This window comes from Anthonomus grandis, chromosome 22 (assembly GCF_022605725.1).
Source record: "Anthonomus grandis grandis chromosome 22, icAntGran1.3, whole genome shotgun sequence".
In the NCBI taxonomy this organism is placed as follows: domain Eukaryota; kingdom Metazoa; phylum Arthropoda; class Insecta; order Coleoptera; family Curculionidae; genus Anthonomus; species Anthonomus grandis.
In genome coordinates this window covers 43,055,516-43,074,127 of record NC_065567.1, presented here as the reverse complement: position 1 = coordinate 43,074,127, position 18,612 = coordinate 43,055,516, and the positions used below count along the sequence as shown (strand labels likewise).

Genomic DNA, 18,612 nt, shown 5'->3' with positions numbered 1-18,612 from the left:
ACAAATTGTTCTCCTTCATTCCGCATTGACCCAAGCGGGCCACACGACATCTTTGGAGACGCATGGAACGTTAGTAAATCTTATATACTCAGACTCGTGTCGTGACAGTGTTCTGTCGAATGTCTGAAAATATAAGGAGCCGCGTCGTCATTGGGGAGACGTTGACAGTTCAGTTCAGCTCGGAATATTGACGCGATATTTAAATTGGACATAAAAAGTAATAAATAAATACGTAAGTGACCGTATTTAGTAGTGTAAGTTTAGTTAAGTAAATAAATCAGCTGACTATTTTTGTGCCTATAGTATTTTAAAGGTACAAAAAGGTATTAATGCTATGAAGGCGGTAATCAGAGTATGGTGAGGAGGAGACCCCAAAACCATGCGAGTTGCCGATGAACCATCAAATAGCACACGTGACGTCGCTAAGAATATGAATACGAGTAACGCTTCTGTCTGGCGGGTACTACACGAGCAACAACTCCATCCTTACCACTTCCAGAAAGTTCAAGGTATGACAACAGCCGATTATCATCCTAGAGTTCAATTTTGTCGATGGCTTCTGGATCGCATCATTGCAAAACCAAATTTTTTACGATATGTTTTGTGGACCGATGAAGCCTCTTTCACAAGAGACGGTATTTTTAATAGTAGGAATAGCCATGTTTGGGACGAAGAAAATCCTTATGCAATTTTTCCAAGAAAACATCAGAATCGTTGGTCTGTCAACGTATGGGCAGGCATTGTTGATGATTATTTAATTGAGCTATACCTTCTACCGGAACGGTTAACAGGACCTATTTATCTGCGTTTCTTGGAGGAAGTTCTCCCAGAACTCTTTGAAAATGTTCCACTAAACGTTAGACAGCAAATGTGGTTTCAGCATGATGGAGCGCCGGCTCACTTTGCTGTACAAGTACGCGAGTATTTGGCTCAGCGGTTTGGGCACCGTTAGATTGCCAGAGGTGGAGCAGTTTCTTGGCCTCCTAGGTCACCCGATTTAACGTCGCTCGATTTTTTCTTGTGGGGACATGTAAAGTCTTTAGTCTACGAAACTCCAGTAGAATCAGAGCTAGACTTAATTGGACGAATAACAGCAGCATTTGAAATCATTCAAAACGAGGATCAAATTTTTAGTGTAGTCCGCCGAAATCATGTGCGGCGTTTAAACCGGTGTATTGAGAGACATTTTGAACATTTTATTGACAACAGACAACAGACATTTTGTTGGAGGAAGACATTTTAAACAATTGTTGTGATGGTATCATATACAAAAGGTAAAAATAAGTGCATCAGATCTTATTTAGGTAATTAATATTTTTTCTAAATTTAAACGCGTTTTGGGGCAGTAGTGGCGGAGTGATACATTTCCGGACATAGGTTCCTATACTCAAATGGATTCTACTGTTGCACTGAACAACCCCTAGAAGTTTGATCCCATAGTTCTGAAACACCCTGTAGTTAAATTTTTTTTTTCAATTTTTTTTGTCTTGTTAGTTATTTGCGACTCGCGCGAGTGAGTCAAGTTACTGGTAATATTATTGTTACGTCCAGTAGTCAAGCGCTAGTTACAGCGAGAGAACGTATTTGCTTTTTTTATCATAATGGAGCAGGATAAGTTTAATATGGAATCATTTATTGATCAGATAAAGAATGTATTAAGATGGTCGCAATATGAGGCATTGAATGTCAACTATATAAGTAGAAAATTAAAATGTTAAGCTTTTGGTGAAAATTTGGGAAAATTAAAACTGGATGCACCATACTCTTTCTTGTTTTACGTCTTTCCGCTCAACAATCGACGATAGGCAAGTTACAAGTTCTTAAAAAAATATTATAGCTATGAAATTTCTTTTTCCTTTTCTTTTCTTTTCTTTAAACTATGATTTTTTAAGGAACAGTCCTTCAACCATTTCTCCAATTTTTTAAAATCAATTGAAAATCTTTTAAAGAAGTGAGACACCCAAAATACTGTCCCCCTACACTCTTGGGATATGCCTAAAATTTAGGAAACAAGATATAATGCATAGGATTCCATTTGAGAAAATATATTTTAGCTTTTATATAAGGATAAACAATCTTCATTGGTTTCTAATTGTTTAATGCATACGCCGGATGTTATATAAAACTAACCTGTTTTTCCCACAGTTTTGATACTGAGAAATGTTTAAATTCCCAAGCAATTTTTGACATTAAGTATTTGTAGAATCGTAATTTTTAAATAGAATTAATTCGTTTTATTTTTAATCGTTTAACATGACACATGATCTATAATTTATCAAGTAATTGCGATGTATAGTTTTTTTATAGTTTCCGTTAGATCATTCAGTTCACGTTGTAGATTAATAAAAATGATTCACTACTGGTTGCTGATGTTAATTTTTTATATCCGTATTTTTGAAAACCTAGAATAAAAACATAGAAGAATCTTTTCACATGAGATAAGACCCTACAAGTGTTCAGTGTATGTACATTCAGATTAGTGCTTATTTGCCATGAATTTCTTGAAATAGTTTAGTAATCTCTCTGAGTATAATTTGAATTTATACATATTTGTTTTGGTGGATTATGAATTTTGCTATATCACCCTTAACTACTGACATGGAGTCTAGCAGACTCCGCGACATAGATTTCTTACTGTTACTCCCACCAGAAATTTTTCTAGCGTCTGCCGCGCCAAGTACCTTCCGCATTTTTAGTTGCCTGCAGCGTGTTAAAGTGGCTGTATCTTGGAATTTTTTTTGCTCAAGTTATACGCACCTGGGAGTCTGGTAGACTCCGTGTCAGTGTTTACGTTAGTAATATTTTTATTATTATTCTATTATCATGGCTAGTTCAAAGCCTGGCACATCCAAACAAGTCAGTGTTCTTGGCTCAAACTTTGAAGAAATCGCTAGAAAGTGGTATGAAAATCTAGACAGTGATAATAGTGACATTGAACCCGAAGAAAATAAGTACATTGAGAGCGAGCATGAATCAGCAAGCGAATAAGAGCTTAGTGATGATGACTCTAATTATGAACACCATAATGAAACTCAAAAGATGCATGTTTCGAGCAGTGATAGTGATAGTAAAAATAGTAGTGATAAAAAACTAGACAGTGACCATTTATGTAACAGAAATGGAGAAAAAAGACAAAAATACTTCTATGGGAAAAATAGATTCAAATGGAGTACAAATGAACCCACAAGAAATGTACGTACTTTAGCGCATAATATTGTACGTTTACCAGCGGTACGTGTTGTTGTAGGTGATAACACTAATCCAAAGGCATTTTTCAGTCAATTGTTTCCTGCCCAGATGTTTGAACTGATTTTAAAGTGATCAAACAAAAAATTAGCTTCCATGCGAACAAAATATAAACGGCAAAATAAACCAGAGCTTGTAGCCATTGGCATAAGGGAATTAGAGGCGCTTTTGGGTTTATTTTTATATACTGCGATTTTCAAATCCAACGATGAAGACGTTAGAAGTATTTTTGCGACTGATGGTACAGGCAGGGATGTCTTCCGAGCAGTAATGTCCAAAGAGCTTTTTTCTCATACTATTAACAGCTTTACGATTCGACGATTCAGATGACAGGGAAGAACGAAAGAAGGAAAATCCAGTAGCTGCTATAAGTGAATTATTTGACTTATTCATTGAAAATGCCAGAAACTCCTATACGATAGATGCGAATGCTTGCATAGATCAAATGTTGGTGGGATTTTGAGGCAGATATAAATTCAAGATGTACATTCCCTCTAAACCAGAAAAGTATGGCATAAAAATAATGGCACTAACAGATACAAGAACCCAATATTTATACAACGCCTATATTTATGCAGGTAAAGATAGTGACGGTCGTGGATTGACAAATGAAGAGAAAAAACTTTGTAAACCAACTCAGTCAGTCATAAGGCTCGCCAAATGTTTGTACAATTCCAATAGGAATATAAATGCTGACAACTGGTTTTCGTCTGTAGAACTTGCCGAACACCTATTTGCAAATAAATTGACATTTGTGGAGACCCTTAGAAAAAATAAAAAGGAGATTCCTCCTGAACTTCTTCCTAGAAAAGATCGCAAGCAAGGTGATACGCTTTACGGATTTACAAAAAATATGACTATCATTAACATACTCCTAAAAAAAATAAAGCAGTTATAATTTTATCAACTATGCACCATTGTGAAGCAACTGATGAAGCAACAGGAAAGACTGAAATAAATGCCTTTTATAACTGTACGAAAGGAGGAGTTGATGCCATGGTTGAGAAATGTGCTAAATATACGTGTAGTCGCCGAACTCGACGATGGCCATTGGCAATTTTTTATAAAATTGTTGATATTTGCAGTGTAAACTCTTTTATAATGTATGCTTCCTTTCCTAATAATGATATGTCCCGTTTCACTTTCATTAAAACCTTAGCATCTCAGTTGATTCAGAATCATATGAGAGATCGATTTGAAAATTTATATGTTAACAGAGGTCTAATTCGTCGAATTTTGAGTATGCCGGAGCCTCCAGTTCAAGAGGAACGTCTACAAACCAGGAAAAACTGCTATATTTGTCCTTTCCGATTGAGAAGAAAGTCTGCATACACCTGTATAACATGCAAAAAGCCCATATGCCTTCAATGTTCACGTAAATGTTGCACAAACTGTTGTCATGGTCCAGAAGACGTCTAAAACATTAGCGTTACTGTTTCATTTGCAGATTTTTTTGTCCTTCAACTTTAGATTTTTTTTTATTATTTTTAGCTTTACTTTAGTTTCATGTTATCAATGTTTTCGATACAGTTAGGTTTATTCAACATATTCTATGAATAAGGACCCTTAAGTTGTATTATGTTTTGGAAATTGAAAATTTTATATCTTAACTTTTTTTGTTAGTTTTTCGTAAATAATATACAAATATGTATTTTCAATAAACTTGTGGTAAACGTATTTGATGTAATAATGTATAAATATGACATTCAGGCTTTTGTTATAGTTTTTATTTACATATATATTGACAGGAGTCTACGAGACTCCCTGTCAGTATTACTGTTCGAAAAACAAGTGTCCGTACTTAAGGGTTAAAACCTAAGACTAATTCTGGTTCAATAAGGTTATATTATTGACTCATTACTTCTCTGCTTGCCTACTGTTTCATTTGTGATTTATTTGTTCGGATTGTTCCCGGAATTTCGCATTTGAGTTAATGAGAGTGATTTGTTGTTCTATTTATGGCAAAATTTAAATTCTATTACATATTACATGAAGGTTTGAAATTTGCAAAAGTGTTATGAGATTCTATTAAAAGCATTAAGCAATGGTTTGTATAATATTGTATATAATAAAGTATAACGAAAACGATTAAAACGAAAAGTACATGTTAGAAATCGGACGGACTCATCACAATTGGTACCAAAACGACTTGTGACTGTTGGATTTAGTTACTTGGTCCGGTTTTACTGATCAGATAACTATCAATTACCGATCAAGAACAAACTTATATCATATTAAATACATGAATACAGATATAAATAAAATAAGATTAAGACTAGGTAAATTATAGCTGAAGTTACTGGATTTCACTATGTATATCAAAGATCTTCTTGAGTGCAGTCGTGAAGTATATCATGCTGATAGTAGGTGTTTACAGCTGAAGCAAGCTCTGACACAAGTATATGATGAAATATTTAAAAAAAATTGCTAATACAAATGTGAACCAGATGGATACCATCAACTCATTTACATTGTTGACGTGAGAACCCTGGGTTGTTATATTTCTACTGTCATATTTCTATCTGTCAGCCTGCGGTCATGCATGACTTAGTTTTATCAGCACCCTCTAACGACTAAGTTTCATTTGACAAATGTATAGCATATTCGCATATTCTATTGCGTTAGTTGGTGAAATTGATAAACGGTTGTTGTGATCTGTCTCACTTACATCTAAATTTTTGTCTAAATATCAATTTATGGGTGTATATGGTGTATAGAATTACTAATTAGTTGAGATTTAAACTGAAGCAAATCTCTTGTAAGGATTTTTTTCCGTATTCGTTTAATCATAGTCCATATCTACTGGTATGGCTTAACATGTTACTTTTTTTAATAAAGAGCATTGCTTTATCACCCATGTTTTAATAACATTTCAATTAAACTAAATATATCTTTGTCTTAAAATAAATTATTATTTTTAGGATTAAATGGTCATTGTACGCATGTCTCAGAGTGCGGAAAAATTGGCTATTTTTGTTCAAGAAATCGAACATGCCAGTGTTTTTCTGGATATACACCAAATAAAGCATGGACCAAATGTTTAGGATGTAAGTATACTAATTAACTTTGGAGATTATAAAAGTAGTATTACATTCGCATATAAAAGTATTATATTTTTTCTAATATTGATAATGTAAGTGAAACTAGGAAAATGTTGTGTTGCTCAAAGATATGTTCAGCAAACGCATTTCTATTAATAAGTTGGCAGAGCGCTTTTTGCTTCTCAGCCACCGTCATATCGTGCTCACTGAAAGACTTTAAAGAAATAAATGAATCTAAGAAAATGTTAAATGGAAAACGTATTTACATTTATTGTAAGCTTACTTATCAGCTATGATCAGATTTAAAAACAACATTTGGGGCATCACTTCACATTACAATAAGTGATTAAGTTCCTATATCGAAAAATCCTTTTCTGTTTTTTTCTTTCTTAGACTTTAAATTCCACACAATATCGAAGATTGAGTGGCCACACACGAATCCTAAACTAAATTAGAGGTCTCAACACCTAATTGTATTTGTTTTCATCTACAAGGATATTGGCACTCGTTAGTTGAGATCATTTCGCGATAGTTCTTTATGCGGTTTAGTCTAGTTTAATTTTCGGATATAAAAAACCTTAGCGTTTTAAGGCATAAATCTGAGCGGACAAAGTCCAGTTTTAGTCAGTTAAACAAGTATGTCTTCTGGTGCAATTTCACTTAAAGGTATCTCGTTCTGACAAAGTTGAAAATCAATGCGATACGCATAAGCTGTCCAAGATATGTAGTGATAATGTGTAAATTCTTTTATTCCGTAACTAAATCTTCATGATTTCAAATAGTCACTGTCATAGTTAGTTTTTTTGAATAGTTTAAATAGGTTTTTCGTAGCCGGTATATGAGGACGTCAATTTTAAAATGTAGGGAATAGTTGGTTTCACTTAGTCTTGTCCCCTCTTGGTCTTCACGATCGTGTAGGTATGTCTAATACCAAGACAATGTACAGCTGCAATCTTAATAAAATGCACAGGGCGAGATAAGACCTGGATAGCTTTCATAGATAATTATTGGTTTTTTTTTAGTCTATGTATGTATCTAAGGTATTTCTTATCAAATTATTATGGCGTTTGTAAGGCGTGAATTAAAATACCCGATGCACAAAAATAGTCAATTGATTTATTTACAAACATACACTGCTAAACCCCATCACTTACGACGACTAGAAATATTTATTTACACTTTATTTATTTACTACTATTTATGTCCGATTTAAGTATCGCATCATACATACACACAACCGCAATGTCTAGGGATAATTAAGAATTTTCTTAATTTTTTTTTTAATTTGTTAAAATTTTATTTACTTGCTATAAATATAACAATATCTAGACTTTATCCTTATTTTAGACTGCTTAAACCACACTGTACATTTTTCTACTTAATTTATTTATCTCAAATAAATAAACAAATACACATATCGTTATTTATTGTCTTGAATTCTTTTACCAAAAAAAAGTGTTTGCGTTTTTTTGGAAAAAAGTTTGTTCATAGAGCTCAGTATAGTTCTTGCTAACCATGCAGCGCAGACATTTAACGAGAGAAGAAATGATACGAGCGGTGGGCCTTTTAGATGGTGGTATGACGCAAGCACAGGTTGCAGTGAACATGGGCACTACTCAAAGCGTAATTTCACGCTTATATGCACGGTATCGAGAAGAAGGCGATGTGGCGGAAAGGCATAGAGGTCGCTTACGTATTACAACCCCTCTACAGGACCGCTTTTTACACTTAAATGCTCGAAGACGCCCCACTGTAACAGCACCAGAATTGCAAATCATGCTACAGCAAGTGCATAACGTTGAGGTTTCAGCCGATACTGTACGCCGACGTTTGCATGAAAACAACCTACGTAGTCGTCGGCCTTTAAGGGTGCAACCGTTGTCCTGGGGTAATCGAGGAGTACGACTTTTGTGGGCGGAAGAACATTTGTTGTGGCAAAATGAAAGTTGGGCAAATGTGCTGTTCACTGATGAGTCTCGGTTTGGAATTTACCCCGACTCAAGAAGAGTTCGCATGTGGAGAGAGCCTGGAAACGCAAACCGCCTGTGCAATGTCCAGGAAGTGCATTCTTTTCGTGGCGGAACCATCATGGTTTGGGGAGGCATTAGTATTGGAGGAAGAACAGACCTCATTTTATTAGAAAACTTTTTAACTGGCAGATTATACGTGGATCAGATACTGGCACCTGTTGTTATTCCGTATGCAGCAGCAATTGGTCAAACCTTTGTTTACATGCACGACAATGCCAGACCACACACTTCAAGGGTTGCTAGAGAGTTTCTAGAAATGAATAATATCGATGTCTTACCATGGCCACCTCAATCCCCGGACCTAAACCCCATTGAACACATGTGGGATATGCTTCAAAGAAGAGTTCTTCGTATGGAAAGACCAAGAGACAATAGATGAACTTTGTTTCTGACACTTCAAGAAGCCTGGAATGAGATACCCCAAGATGATATTGATCATTTAATTCTAAGCATGCCCAGACGATGTCAAGCAGTTGTGAACAGTCGTGGAGGTCATACAAGTTATTGAATATTGTTTTTGTTTATTTTTTGTTAATTTAAAATTAAGAATTAAATTTTTGTAAAACCTAGTTTCTCAACAACTTTAATTTTTTTGCATTTTTTTAGAAAAAATATAAATTATTTAAAATTTTTTGGGTTTTTTTATTACCTTATAAACTACTCTTAAACTTGCAAATAAATTTAAAAAAAAAGATCATATTAAAAAATATATATACAAATTTATTCAAAATATCCCTAGACATTGCGGTTGTGTGTATTTCAAACTCAACTGCAACTGCCTCCCAGTAGCGACGCGGCTCCTTATATACTCGGCTGACTATGATTCCAGAAGATTCGCCTTCCACGCGTCTCCAGAAACGTCGTGTCATTCCGATCAAGTCAGACATCGTGACCTCGCCACTTGTGTTATTTCGGAATGACGCAGCACAGCTAGTATTATCGGTGTTTTTAATATCGTTACCCTATTAATTATTAGATATATCAAAATTCTATAACATTAAAAAGACACTGACTTGGAACTTAAGAGACTAAAATAAAGGAAGGCAAACCAAAATCACGCTGAAGAACCATTCGCAATTCAGGGACTTGTCCTTCCTCACTTAATAAGGAGGCAGAAATGTATTTATTGAGAGGTTCGAACTAAATTGAACCACAATTATCAAAAATCATTTCAATACATAAATTTCTAAACACTTTTCATTTTAGATCAAAAAGCAATTTTACCACTAACCAAAACTCTTTATTTTATTCTCGACACATGTATCACAAAGTTAGCATCTTGGGGAGAAGATTAAAACTGCATTTTCGGTTAATGGTAAAATTGTTTTGTGATTAGAGTGTCCACCAAAGCTTCCAACCTTAGAACTACTTTTTATTTCATTTCAGAGTTTTCAGTAGTTTTGAAATTTTTTACTTGTTAAATAAATGTTTTTCAAAGTAGTAGACAAGGGTAATGTAGAAACAGGTAGTCGGACTGACATTGTCTTCTTCAAAAACAAATTGGACAACCAGTACGGACACGGAACCAGCAACCTATTCAGAGGCTTTGAAAAAGCAAGAATTGAGATGACCAAAGAAGAAGAACACATCAATTTTCTACGCGAAGCAAGGCATGCGAATATTGTATCTAAGGGTCTAAGATTGAAGACGACTGTACCAGACAGAAGGTCAGAACGGATTATTGAGCGTGCTAATAGGGAACTACTGCGATCTCAACTGAGCGCTGGAAGAAATCACAGTTAGAAGTCTACTGTATATAGCTTTTTCACGAAATCAAGGAAATAACTTTGGATGAAGATTACGAGCCAATTTTTGGTAAAATTGACCATATGTGTCAGAAGCTCAGAAATAAATTGAGGATCAACCACAAGACAAAGTTGAAAAAGCTAAAAACAATATATTCATCCCCACAAGAGACAGAAGACCACAAATCACGAAAAACCATCATAAATATATCGAACAGAACTCTTACTGCCTCGGAAAAAAAAGCATTGAGCCGAGGACTAAACTTAACAGTATCCACCAAACCCCAGCTTCTGGATGTAATTTCTTCAATCGAGTCCATTCAGCTACGCCGCGCGGTCGCTGACGAGGCAGAAAATTAATAAAAATATTGGCAGAGAGAGAGAGCGCTGAAAGATCTGAGGAAGGACAAAACCATTAAAATTCCAGCGGATAAGGGTACTGCGACAGATATAATGGACTTGAATACCTACGAGACCAAAATCGAATAGGTTCTACAGAAAGGAAAATATAGGTTGTTATCAAATGATCCAATGGCGACCATTGAAGGAAGAGTGTACAGAACACTAAAGAACTATTCCTTTTTCTTAACGGACGCCGTACGTACAAGACTTACCCCACATCACAGTAAGCCTCCACATCTTTATGGACTACCGAAGGTCCACAAGGAATTGATTCCACTGCGATCCATTACTAGCTCAAGGGATTCAGCAACGTTAGAACTTTCTAGGTTCCTTTTAGAAATAATCAAACCATTCCAAGGGAATACTAATTCATACGTTAAGAACTCCAGTCATTTTGTGGATCTACTTCGACCGATTAACATCGGACCAGAGGATAGAATGGTTAGCTTTGACGTGGAAAGACTTTACACCAATGTCGCGATTGGAGATTCTCTAAAGATTATCAGGGATAAACTGAGCAATGACACGTCACTTCCGTCTCGAACCAGGTTTCCGCTCGGAGGAGTGATCGAACTTTTAGAGGTCTGCCTACGTAATTCCTATTTTCAAGTGAAAGATAGGTCTTACGCTCAGGATGAGGGTCTGCCTATGGGATCATCGCTGTCTCCAGTAGTAGCCAACATATATATGGAATGGTTTGAGAAACAGGCAATCAGCACCTCACGACAAAAGCCAAAGATGTGGCTGCGATAAGTTGATGATACATTTATCATCTGGGATAAAGGCAAACTTCAGGGTTCTTACATCACCTGAACAACATGGTGCCAAGTATCAAATTCACCATGGAGACGGAAAAAACTTCGTCGCTGCCATTCTTAGATGTTCTTGTCAAGAATACAAATGGTATTATAAGAACGTCTGTGTATCGAAAACCCACACATACTGGACAATACCTACACTTTGATTCCAATCACTCTGGTTCGACTAAAGTTGGAATCATCAGGTCTCTTGTACAACCGAGCGGTAACCATCTGCAATAACGACGCATACTTTAAGGCGGAAGTAGCACTTCTTACTAAAGATCTGCAACAAAATGGTTATCCCAAAAAACTTATGCAGAAAACTATCCAGAGGTCGATAGCGAAGGAAACCAGAACCAAGCAAGAGGCTGAATCAACTGGGCTTCTTGCAATCCCCTATATAAAAGGTACATCCGAGAAAATCGGATTGACGAATTGCTAAGAAGTTTAATCTAAAAACCGCCTTTAGATCTGGCAATACAATAAGAAGTTTTGTTTCCAAAACAAATCTAGAATCTACAGCAGACACCAAAAACTGCATCTACCAGATCCCTTGTGAGTGTGGGGACTCGTATGTTGGCGAAACCAAAAGACCTTTAGCAGTTAGGACCAAGGAACATCACAAATGGACGACCACTGGAGAATTAGCCAGATCAGGCATTGCTGAACATGCTTGGACCAACGGCCATAACATTCACCGGTCTGAAACAAAAATCCTAAGAAGGGAGTCACACTGGCGAAAAAGGAAATTTCTGGAAGCTGCCTACATAACGCAAAACCAGGGTGTCTTCAGCCAACCCAGTGTGGATGTTCCCAACATATGGAGACCTCTTCTAACAGACGCTCTCTTCACGCATCGTCAGAACACCTCATTGATCCCATCAATCATATATAAGCTTGCAGAATAGGAAATTGCTTTAGTTTACACTTGATAACGGTCGGAGATACTTACCGACCGAAACGTCGTGTTGTACGAAAACAAAGACAATATCAGTCCGACTACCTGTTTCTGTGAAGTAAATGTTTATCTTGGAGGTCAAAGAAGTTTTTTGAACATCAATACAGACAAAGTCCGATACGTCAAAAATATAACTTAAACTAGTGTGAATGAATTATTCCCCGTTTTACTTTCACAGTTGACTGTATTTACTTGTTCCCATTTTTGTTATTCATACCCGTTTACCAATGAAACACACTTCGTAAATATTTACAATTAAACATAATTATATTGGTAAAAGAGTGAACTCGAAATATAAAATATTAATTTAAATAAAAACACATGGTTTAACTGCTGGGCAAGGCGACGCAGCTCTCCCTTTCAAGTCATCCAGCCAACTGCTCCGTGGTTTGGAACGCAACGTGCGTTTGGCTGCGTCCGATGGCTACGATGGACGGGATTAGCGACCGCGCTTCAGTTGCTTGGCTCACCGATAGACCAAGATCGATACGCAATACCAAGAGTTTCGTTATCGATATAAAAGTTCCGAACAACTAGTTTGGACTATAAATAGTAGTAGTAGAGCTTACCGTTCTAAAAATTATGCTTTTGTTGGAAAATGACCCAAGGACACCCTTCTAGGGACAATATAATCCCTAGAAGGTTTCCAGAGGCTAAAAAGCTATCAAGTTTAAGTAATAGATCTGAAACGCTATTAGCATAAGTTTAACACATAAATTCCTATGAAATTGTCAGACGCTTAACTCTGGGGCCCTTTCTGATCCACTTTTAAACCCGCTAAGTAAACAAAGAGGAGGGAAAAATCACACGGTCAAAGTTGTTACACAGTCGATCTTAGTTGATGTCATAGCCAAGTTTGGCCGCTGTCAAAGGAATCTAGTGTGATTCGAGTTGCGATCGAAGTAAGAAGTTGCTAACGAGTTACAAGTTTAATGATTTATAGACCTTCAGAGTAACAGTTTTATTTTTTTTTTGTGTTTTATTAAATGGCTTTCTTACTTATTACTGTTTCTTTATTCTAATAACCGTCGTACCCATTTCCTGAACCCAACGCACTGAAAGAAGCTTTTACGAGATGTCAACAGCATACAGGACATTCTCCAGTAGCCGTCATTAGAATTAGGAAGGCGATCCAGCTGTTTATACGTTTTAAAGAAATTTGCCTGGTTCACCATATGATCCGTAGAAATAAAGATATTCTCCAGTACCCTTTAAACCTTAACATGGGTTTCTCTCCAGACTGTTGGTGACTAATTACAGGTGCAAGATTTGTAGTGCACAGTCGATCTTAGTCACTTAACCGAGATATAGTGTGTTGGTCTAGTCGAGAGCCATAGTCGCAACCGAAATGAGAAGTTGCTCGCGAGTTATGCTTATTCCCCATTACTCCTTAAACTCTAATATGAGTTTCTCTCCCGACTCTTGGTGATCAACTTCAGGTGCAAGAGTTGCAGTACACAGTCGAGTTGAGTCGTTATTGGATAAAGTCGTGTCGTAGTCGCGGTCGCAATGAGTTCCCTATTAACCGTAATACCTAAGGCGAGTTTCTTTCTCTTTACATTCTTCGTGACCTAGTGAAGGTCCGTAAATGCCCTTATACTCTGAACCCAGCTAAAACCTACCTTTATGCATATAAATATAAATGTCTCTAGTTATAAATTTGGTCATCGTGTGTTAATGATGCAATAGGTTGAAGTTAGTTAGCGGTTACCTGCTAAGCAAAAGTGAGTGTAAATAAGGTTAAACTAAGTTTATGAAAAGACCGCAAAGACAGCCTATGTCTACCTAGACATTCCTATCTGAAGCTAATAAATGGACATTTTTTTTTTGAAGAAATTCGTTTCATTTGTTACGTTAATTGGTTCAGCGCCATATAAGATATGGCTTTTCGATAAAGATAAAGAGCAAATCAATAAATTTCACTAGTACTTTCCAGTGGTACAATTTTGAATAATTATGTTCCTCTTTAATTGGAAAAAAGCCAGACAGGAGTTCTCTCCCGAATAGTTTAATAATAAATAAGCATTTTTTTTGGCTTACACGAGGTGTACATTTTTGGTTGAACTTCAACTATAAGTATCGGATGAAGTGTCCGCGTGATATACGTTGAGGAATTTAATGTTATGTTTCTGTTATTCAGCTTTAAGAAGAAGTTTATTACATGTTAATTATATACAATTATTTCATAAAATTCAAACGTTTAAATATGGTATATTATATACTATTTAAAGACATTTACAAAATGCGTTTAATGAAATGAGCTTCTAAAGAAATTTGCTTATCATCAACAAAACGTTGAATATTTAGTTATAGAAAACCAGTATAAAACCTTTATTTTAATCGTTAACCCAAATAATTGTTGATATGGAATAAAGGTAATCATTTAAACTAAAAATAATAATAAAAGTATCTATTTAAACTTAAATTGTGAAATATTATAGTGGGTATCCAGGAACTCTACCGAGAAACTTTATAGGGTGATCCTGCAACAAAAAGTAAGAATTTTTTTATGTGAATGTATGTTTTAAACATCTTACTTTCGGATCTACAGGGTGTTAAAACTTTTAAACATTTTTTTTTTCAAATAACTTTACTAAATATATTTTTTAAATTTGCTGAGGTGTTTTATGCACCAGGGAGCATTTTTCGACGTACAAGAAAAAAATTAATTTTTACCAGTGGGCTCCATAAGGGTTTATTGTAAAAAAAAAGAAGTACACCACTATTTTTATAGAAAAAAAAATATATTTTTTTAAATCTTTGTTTAGTTTTGAGCAAATTTGTATTCTAGTGTTTTTTTATTTGCATATTTTATTTTATTTGTATATCTTATGTGTTTCATACACGTTAATGCATTTCCTACTTTTTTCTAGATTTCCCCGTGTATGATATTCCATTATTACACTATAAGATATATACCTGTATGAAAAGTATGTTACACACTGTCATATATGTAGGATAAATTAGTTTTAGGTTCGTAGTTATTTAATTTATACGTATGATATTATTTTTCTTTCGAAATCTATTTCAATAAACAATGATCTCATTCAGGCTCCGTGAACGCTCCTTATCGATGTGTTATGATTAGGTGACAGTTTTTATTTTAACGGTGACATCGGCGATGACGAAAGGGGACATCAGTGGACAGTCTTCATGAAGTCTCCGAAATGAGATACGGGAAAGAGACGCGTTTTCGGGAAAGTCTGTAGCGCGTAACTCGGTTCAAACCAATTTATTTTCAACCCGTATGAGTCATACCTACTATCCAACCACAAAAAAAATTACTAAGTCCAGACAAGCAAATTTTGTTTTAAAAGATTCAGAGATTTGGTGGCCGCCAGCTTTTAGACAGTATGGAGAAGGTAGTGGGAGAAATTTTAATAAGAGCGCCACTTGATTTAAATATTTTACACCAAACCCTGATATTATGATGGAATATAAGCCCCCCTTAATCAAGAAAATGATGACCTATATTTATGTCTGTACCTAGATCCTAAAAGCTGAAAATAATTTGGGAAAAACTCCAATAACAACCCATAGGCCCACCAGATTGATATAATCATCCAAGAATTTACATAGTCACTTCCATTTATATAAAAAAATTAAATTCCACTGAGATATTTAAATTTAGATAATTATTCAATCCAAAATCCAAAACGTGATCACGTGTTGTTTACAAGAAGTACATATATGTTTAGAGCCTAATTCACAATACCTCACTGGCCCTAAATACCTTTTACAAACTATAGTCAAGTCACATTAATCTAAATAAAACTTTTAAATAGTAAGGTTCGAATTTGAAAGCCTATTAATGGTATGTTGGTGCAATAAAACGTATTAACCAACAACCAACACTATGAATAAAGGGGAGGAGAAAGTAAACTCAAAGTCCAAGTCTCATAATCAAGCGAGTCAATAACGATACACGATGGTATAAACTTATTTTATTTTTATGTTAGTGTGAGTCAGTGTGCAGTTTTTTGTATTTATATATTATTATAGGTCTGATGATGCCCTAATGCGGCGAAACGCGTAACCTTTAAATAGACGCTTGATTATGAGACTTAAACTTTGAGTTTACTTTCTCCTCCCCTTTATTCATATACTTAAGTCTCTTTGGGAATGATGGATGATTATTTTGAACCAACACTATGACTAAATATGTTATTTGTAGCAAATAGCCGATCCCTTACAAGGTGATCCAGGCTCAATGTCAAAATTAATTATGTCGATGCTCGACTCAAATGAAAACCCTCAGGTTAAACTTAATAGACTTAGCAAGAACCTCTCAACGTTCTTGTTTTACATAAAAGAAAATAAACCGATAAAATTCAAATTAATAAATCAACCCCCAACCCTAAATCAAACCGTTCAATAAGAGAATAATAAAATAAAATGTGCAAAAACTTGCGTGTCCTCTAATCTCTTGTGTATTTTGGCTAAGGTAGCTTAACTCGACAGCTCTGGAACCAGTCAGCTACAACCAGGGTAACGACCACATGGGCAAGTCGATTTCAGGCAAGTTCCAATCCAAAATCGCAGAGCCACAGTACAATGCTCAATCCAGGCTGTGTTGAGGCTCACTTCAACCGGTTGCCAACAGTGTTGGGATGACCAGAAGAAACCAGAGAATAGGAAGAGACCAGAGAATAGAGGAGAGAATGAGAAAAAGGAGAGGCCTCTAAAATAGAGGACAAAAAAATCAGTAAAATAAACACACAATCAATTCTATGGCAATTACCAACATGTTGTTACATACCTAAGGTGGTGAGCGAGGCCTAGAGTCTCGTTTTGTGGTTAGAAAATTTCAAAAATGGTGTGGGAGCAGCCGACCAAATCCAAAAATATCAGGTCAATCCGAAATCCTCTCGGCTACAACTTCCCACTAGACGTTCATCAAATTAAACCCCAAAACTTGGGAGGAATATTTTTCCATTCAACCGAATTACCGGCAAGATGAACTTAAATTTGCCTTAAAACCACAAAATGTCGACTGTTCTTTCTGATAACGGGATGGCTACCGGCTAGACAAGGAACTGACAACCGACCAGACAATGACAGGTGACACTGGCAGTGAACTTGTCACTCTCTCTCTTCGACACGATCTGACCCTGCCTCTTGGTGCAAACTACGCGGAGCCTCACTCTATCAAAATAGAAATTCCGCAATACCACAGCAAAATGATACTGCTCGGATACTAAAACATGGAAAACTAACAAAATTTTCCCAACGGGGCTACGAAATTCCAATTTTCCTCTTACGTCGCTCTGCCTGATTTATGACTCTTCGTCATCCGCCAAATGGAAACCAAACTTTGATGGGAAACAGCAACGCTGCCAAACCTCCACAACAACAAGTGTGTCAATAGTCATTACTGTCAATCGGCTAGTAGGGTTAGAAACCAAATGTCAAGGAACGTTTATTTACTAAAACTTAACTTGAAGAATTGAAGGGAAATATAGCAAGCAAAACTGGGGAGGCCAATTTCAAATCAATTTTTTTTTCCTACACTAACGGATCACCATCTAAAAGGTCTTATTTACTCCACTCATAGCGCAATCTGTAGCACAACAGCTCATTCTAGAAGTCCCTCCATACCCCAGACATATACCGGCCTCATAGAAACTCTTGACAAATAAATCAAAGGTCAGAAAGTTCCCAACACCAGGTACATGAATAGGGACTAAGGAAACATAATACAACTAACTCCACCGAGGTGTGCTGACAGGATAGGGTAGGTAAATACATTCCTAAAAATACTCAAACCCCAAAAGCCTAAAAAAAAATAAATTGCATTGCTATCAAACCCCAAATTCCATTTATAAAAACTGTAAATCACACAACCCTTTCAAGCCGATACCAAAACCCATAAACTTTTGCCCGAATTTATATGAAATCCCATGTTACATGCTTAGGGCAAAATCTGCATCTAACAAGTCTTAAAAGACGTAGGGCGTGTCCCTAACATTAAGACGGAAAGACGTATAAAAGACGTAAAGACGGGTTAAGGTCAGGATCAGTAAGACGTGGCTGCATCATTTTCCATTTCTATTATAAGACGTGAGACGAGTTATAAGTGTTTTAAAGCCGCTCGACATAGGGATGTGAACGCGATTTACTATATCAGTTAACAGTTAAAGTCTACTCCAAACTCTTTTGTGCAATAGTTTTCTTAATTTATTTTATTAAATAGTTTTTAAAATCCCGCACCGGACTTTTCATTACCATCAACAAACCCTAGACAACATAAAAAACCCTACATATATGTGACATCAGGGTCCTTTAATAAAATATTTGAAGTGTAGTAATCGAGTTTAAAAACTAGATATAAAATTCCCGTGTCAATTTTTTTAAATGCCGAAATTTTCTCCCTTTCGTAAACAGACTACG

At 35.9% G+C, this 18,612-nt stretch overlaps 2 protein-coding genes across 3 annotated transcripts in view; one reads left to right on the top strand and one right to left on the bottom strand.

Moving 5' to 3' along the window:
- LOC126748328 (uncharacterized) overlaps positions 1-18,612 on the top strand; it is a 154,209-nt gene that overhangs the window by 112,450 nt on the left and 23,147 nt on the right. For both annotated transcript variants that reach the window (XM_050457480.1, XM_050457479.1), the window contains exon 3: positions 6,168-6,293. In XM_050457480.1, the coding sequence (XP_050313437.1) occupies positions 6,168-6,293 (126 nt within the window). The remainder of the gene's footprint in view (positions 1-6,167; positions 6,294-18,612) is intronic.
- LOC126748327 (uncharacterized) overlaps positions 1-18,612 on the bottom strand; it is a 410,960-nt gene that overhangs the window by 379,876 nt on the left and 12,472 nt on the right. The gene's annotated exons all lie outside the window — the stretch shown is intronic.